Genomic DNA, 6000 nt, shown 5'->3' on the forward strand with positions numbered 1-6000 from the left:
ACAAAAATAAATTGATTTGATTTGATTTGATTTGGTGTTTTTTTTTCAAATAAGCGGTACATCCAATATCAATCTTTTTCCACTGGGTGTCACTGTGGTCAGCCTGTGTCGTCACCACTATGACGTTCATGGAGTGGACATGAATGAATAATAACTTCTACAGAACTGTGTGTATTCAGTCCAAAAGCTTTTCAGTATCCTTACATGACCGCCAGTAGATTAGTTCAGATCCATTGACTGACCAGAACAAAAATAAAAGTAAATTAATACAAATGATTGGTTAATAAACATATATTAAGGCCTTTTTTGATCTGTAAATAGCTTTGTATTTTTACCTTTCAGCCTAAAAATGTTGTAGAATGTAGCCAATGTTGTGTCTTTTGAGGCTGAACATTATGATTTTAAATCAAAAGTTTCTAATCCTGTGCCTGCCCCGCGTATCTGCTGAGTTCATGATCTCAAAATAGGACAAAAATATCCTCAAAATCTGACCCTTGTTAAAGCTGTAGCTCCCTGTCATGAACATGAGCAGTTTGTTTGTAAAATGCGCTCTGTGGGAAAAAGGCTTTCTGGACCGTGGAGGATTTTTTCACTGCCACTAGTCCAACTCACGACAGGTTTAATCTAACAATACCTTATCCAGATATTTGAATAGATCCATGTCTTATTCACATTATAGTCATCAGTAGTCAACAATGCACCTGCTCAGATGGTGTGGTTTAAGTGTTCTGTCGTGGTCAGGTGAAAAGAGGAGGTCAGGGACGCAGTGGAGGTTGGGTTTACAGTGGTCACTACTGCACCTGTAAAAAGAAGATGACAACTAATTTCTTATTTCTGAAATAGGTCTTGAAAAGGAGGAACATGGATGTGTAGAACTATGAAAGAAAAGGCTTTGAAAAACACATGGTTGTGCTGTGAGCATGGACGCCTCTCCACAGGTCTGACCTTTAACTTGGCCTATAGTGGAGTTTTCTCCGGGGAAATGTTATGCCATAGATTGGAATATTTCAGTCAAAGCAACAACATATCCATGCACTAACAGCCTGCTTAAAGTATTGATCAGTTAACAGCTCATAACAGCTTTTGCTAATTTCGTACACATGTATGCTAGCAAGATGAAACCAAATGTGGAACAAGCTTTAAATTTAACTATATTTGGTGCGATAAAATGACAAACGTACCAGATGTAATTCAGATGTGGCCAAAAAAAAAAAGTGTATAATATTACACTAGCTTGTCCATTTGAATGTTTTACCCTTTTCTGTCATCATTTACAGCGGGCCAAAAGGACTGGTTCAATGTCTGCCCACTTGCCTCCTCAAATCCTCGACACTTTGACTTCTCCGATGAAACACTCACCCATTGAGAATACATAACGACTAAAAACAATGCATCTGTCTTGTGTTTCTCTTCTGTCACTCTCTCTAATCGAGTGTTGTGATGTGTCAGCGGAGGAATCAACAGATGTTTACATTTACCGAGGAGGTTGTTGTTGTTGTTGTTGTTGTTTTATGGCGGTTGGCATCCAATTGTTGCATTACCGCCAGACTTTATTCCAACGCAAAAGAACAGAAGAAATTAGACGCGGCCAAAGGGGAGTGACCCTCTAAAAGGGGCGTGACCCTCTAAATTTCTCACTTTTCTGATTGGTTCCTTAACTGTCAGGCAACTATGAAGTAACAACACGTTTATACTCTGATTGGTTGTCAATTTGACCTCACGAAACACGAACCAATCACGGCACAGCATCCCGCCCATGATCCCACCCACCGGTCTCTTTCGGCAGCTCTGGCTTCAACTAACGTTTACTACTCTTTATGGTATTTGATTTTTGTCATTTTTTATCCCTTTGCGACAGAAATGGATTACTGCGCATCGCTCGAATAGCCGCATTCGGCATCATTAGCCGCGTTTACACTGTGTACGTTCGCCCGACGATGCATTCGCCGTAACCTTGATGCGTTTTTGCTCAACAATTATGCCCAAAATATCCGCTCATCCACTGACACGACTCACCTGAGGATCGGCGCCTCTCGCTAACGTGGACATGTTTGAGCTCCGAAAACGCGGCGCAGCGTCTTGAACAGACCTTTAACTCGTCCTGACGTCCCTCGCCGCCGCCGCATCCTCCCTCTCTGCGCCTAACCTGGAGTAATCTGTTGGATTTTTTATCAAATTTACACGAACATGGAATACGAGGATCGAGGCAAGTTTGCGGCAGAACGGCTGCTGGACTACACCAAAGATCCGTCCGGGTGGAAAGTCTGCAAAAAATCAGTGAGTATGTTGTTATTGCTGTGCTGTGGCGTGTGCATCACTCTTCTGTTTAAAATGGACGTGCAAAAGGACTGGAGCCCTGCGAGATGAAGAGCTGGTTTAGTTAGAGGGCGAAGTGAAGGCTGCACTTGCATAGCAGAAGATCATTGGATTCTTTCACTGGGTAACAACGTTATAAGTGCGGATCCAGGCGGGAGAAGCAGGCTGAGTACTGCTTATGGCTGCAGACAACTAAACAAAGTCTTGGTCGACTAAAGACATGCTCTGCGGACTGATTAGTCGACTAAACATAGTGCTGGTGAAAGTATTTCTGTGATCTGAGCATGTATCTGACCCAAAGTGCACTGACAATACCTCAAGTTCACAGCCTTTGACTCAAAAATACAAGTGTTTATACAGAAAACTACACAAACAGGTGTATTGATTAGGCTTGAGAATCACAGGATCCTCACGACGCTCAAGATGCTTTAATAACAACATAATTGTGATATTACATGTTAAGTAAAAGTACACCATTGACTGATTATTGGTCTAAACAACTGCCACTATTTGTGTATACTAGTCTTATATTTTTACTCTCCTTTCACAGTATTATATAATTCATTATCTTATTTAATGGTATTTTCTTTGCATATTTCTATTATCCTGCTGCTATTGGACTGTGAGTTGAAACACTGAAATTGTGGGACGAATAAAAGTTCTTTTATTTAAAAAAAATATATATATTAATTGACAAAATTCTTTATACAAATTACATTTTAAATTTATGACATAATACTGTTATAGTTCTTATTGAGTGTCTGCGTCATAAAGCAGACACAATATGTTCTTGTATTCCCATTTATTTTTTCATATCAGGATTTTTGAGGCGTTTAAACTCCTTAAAGGTTGAATGGACGATTTTTTTGGCACAAATCTAAGTCTTATTTCCTCGTGGCGTGGACGGCCGATTTGTCCTGTCACGTATCAATCATAAAACGCACCTATCGCTCACCTGCAGCCGCGTCTCGTCCCCACGAGAATTATTGACTTGTCCCCACGTTTCTGCGTGCCTAAGCGCATGGATCTATCATAATATAGTTCCCTCAGTGTACGGAGCAAAATGAAGACGGAGAAAGACTGTTCGAGCTGACGCAGAAGTGGACAGAAATCTACGGGAGACGAGCGATGCGATGCGCTCCGTTGCGCTAATAAACAAACGCACGTGTGTGTTGTATCAGTCCACACGGGGGAGTGGCATGAGCACTTCCGCCTGCGTTCTCAAATCGCCGAAAAATTGTCCATTGCGCCTTTAACACTTTCACCGATTTCAACAAGTTACACCTCTTTACGATCGTTTTCACCGTCTTAGGGGCTATTGCTTTTGACAGTTGTACACCTTGCACTTTTTTTCAGTATTTGCAAAAGTGAATTGCTAATGCTAATGCGCTAATTAGCGTTAGCATTAGCGTCTCTGTTGCTAGGTGACGGAGGTACAGGGAGGAGGGGGTGCAGCCGGGGTCACCAAGGCTCTCTCTCCCTTTCTCCCTGCTCAGGTCTGCGTTCAGCATGATCTTGCGATTTGTCAGGACAAACAACTATTTGAGTCGCAAAAACTACGGAATCATCAACTGTGAATTACTGAGCGCCGTTGATATGCCGCAAAACGCAGCAGAAAACATGGACGGGCGGGGAAGGGGGTCGGCATTTTTATCTTAAGTAGTACTACCAGTACTGCTTACACACATATAGTACTCTTACACACTTTTACGCAAGAACGCAGACACTCACACCCATTGCACATGATCTTGTTTTATCTTGTTATTTAATGTTTTTATTCTGTGCCCACCAAAAGTGAGGGTGAAACAAAGAGACAGTTGATCTCTAATAGGCCTATGTTGGACTGTAAACGGTAAAGAAAAGGAGTAAAGTTGACACCACAATGCCCTTCAAGAGCCAAAAAATACATTTGTTTAGTATTTAAGAATAAATGTGCTTACTTTTTGACTTGTAGGTCATAATCTGCTTCTCTAGTAGGGTGTATACTCCAGAAATAATGTTCACTCAATGCTAACATTTAACACTCATTTGAATACATTTTATATCAAGTTTTGACTACAAAACTGGAACTAGACATTTTGCCTGAGGACAGCTTGTGATTTATTGTTCACTTACCAGTTCAGAGGATTGCAGCAGTTACTATCATGTTACTACTATATGTAGCAAACCTTAAATCACGTGTTTAAGAATCAAAGCCTTTGTTTTTGTTTGACAGTTAACGCATCTTTACTTTTACTTAACAAAACCCCTCCACCACACACCGTACGTTCACGTGGATCGGGACCGTTTGACACGTTGTTTTTGCTCGACAGAATGACGTGCTCGTGTCCTGGCGTCCCTCGGTCGAGTATCCTGGAAATGTGTAAGTCTCTCCGAAACACGTTCAGTCCATCGACTTTACAAAGACAGTCAAACAGGATGTGTGTAACTGTAGATGCCTCCGATACAGGCTCGTGCAGAAAGCAGAGTTGTAACCACAGCTCCGTATCTCAGATATACACGAGAATCTCATCCTTTTACTGCAAATTGTGTGGAAATGTGAAGGAAACATCTACAGAGCGATAACTAACAATTATTTAGGCGACCGACGAGTCAAATATTAGTTTCTGTTGTACATTGAGATTTTTAAAGTGCATATTACAGGTTTTTATGATTTATTTGGTGTATTTATGCCTATTGTAAATATAAATTATAGTTTTATAACAATCAAGTAGCTGTCAAAAAGCTGAAAATATGTGGAAAATAACAGGAAGTGACACCATCACACCATCTAAAGTTCATGCATAATTAACACACAACAACAATAATTCAACAAAATAACAACAACAAACAATTTACAATAGATAGAGGTTTTGGCCCAGTATTTACAAGCTAATTTCCTAGTGTGATGTCATCAATTACAAACAGGAAGTAAGATAAAATAGCCTTTATTTGTCCACACAATGGGGAAAGTACAATTATACACCTTAAAAATAGCTATTCTGGGATAAAATGTTAATATTTGTTGGACGAATTTCAGTTTAATGAATTGTCCAACCTCTCATAGGCACTTTAAAATACATTATCAACCAAATAAGAGTTGAAGTATGATGAGTGAACAACGTGTATTAGTAATAGAAAATCGATCTGACATCTTACAGCGTCTTAAGCCTATTCCTTAGTATCGAAGGAAAAGAGCCAACAGTTTAGAAATATACTAATATTTACTGACTGATGTGTCCAGTACTATTCCTTTGGATCCAGAGCAGGCGATGGATGATAAATTCTGCCAATATCTTGGGCAGATTTGACTCCAAATTGTAGATTAATCGCAATCAAAAATAAATATCCTGCATTGAAACTCTAAATTCCCGACATATTGTGAACGTTCGTAACCGTGTCGCGCTGCAATCCTCTGGTGTTCTTGTTCAGGTACAAAGGCGAGGCGCTGGTGAACGGGGGTCTCCTGAAAGTGTGGGAGTGTCTCAAACCCATCCCCAACGGCCTCCGGGTCAAGTGGGACAGCAACGTCAAGAAGTTCGAGCTCCTGCAGCAGATCACGGAGGTCCGTCGTTGTCGCGGTCGCTCGCACAGTCTGTGGCGTTTATATTTCAAATGATACGCTCAAGTTTCAAAAAGAGAGAACTTAACCGCTCACACAACTGCACTGAACACGGAGCAATCTGATCTTTATACAACGTAACA

At 40.7% G+C, this 6000-nt stretch overlaps 1 protein-coding gene across 1 annotated transcript in view; it reads left to right on the forward strand.

The window, feature by feature from the left end:
- Window positions 1–2187: 2187 nt before the first annotated feature.
- The window catches only part of stard5 (StAR related lipid transfer domain containing 5), a 9975-nt gene continuing 6162 nt past the window's right edge, over window positions 2188–6000 (forward strand). The window contains exons 1-3 of the mRNA XM_072465680.1: window positions 2188–2277; window positions 4629–4678; window positions 5728–5860. Coding sequence (XP_072321781.1) covers window positions 2188–2277; window positions 4629–4678; window positions 5728–5860 — 273 coding nt within the window. The remainder of the gene's footprint in view (window positions 2278–4628; window positions 4679–5727; window positions 5861–6000) is intronic.

Source organism: Eucyclogobius newberryi, unplaced genomic scaffold (genome assembly GCF_026437365.1).
Source record: "Eucyclogobius newberryi isolate DKJ021-1_F unplaced genomic scaffold, fEucNew1.0.hap1 SCAF_5, whole genome shotgun sequence".
Lineage (NCBI taxonomy): Eukaryota > Metazoa > Chordata > Actinopteri > Gobiiformes > Gobiidae > Eucyclogobius > Eucyclogobius newberryi.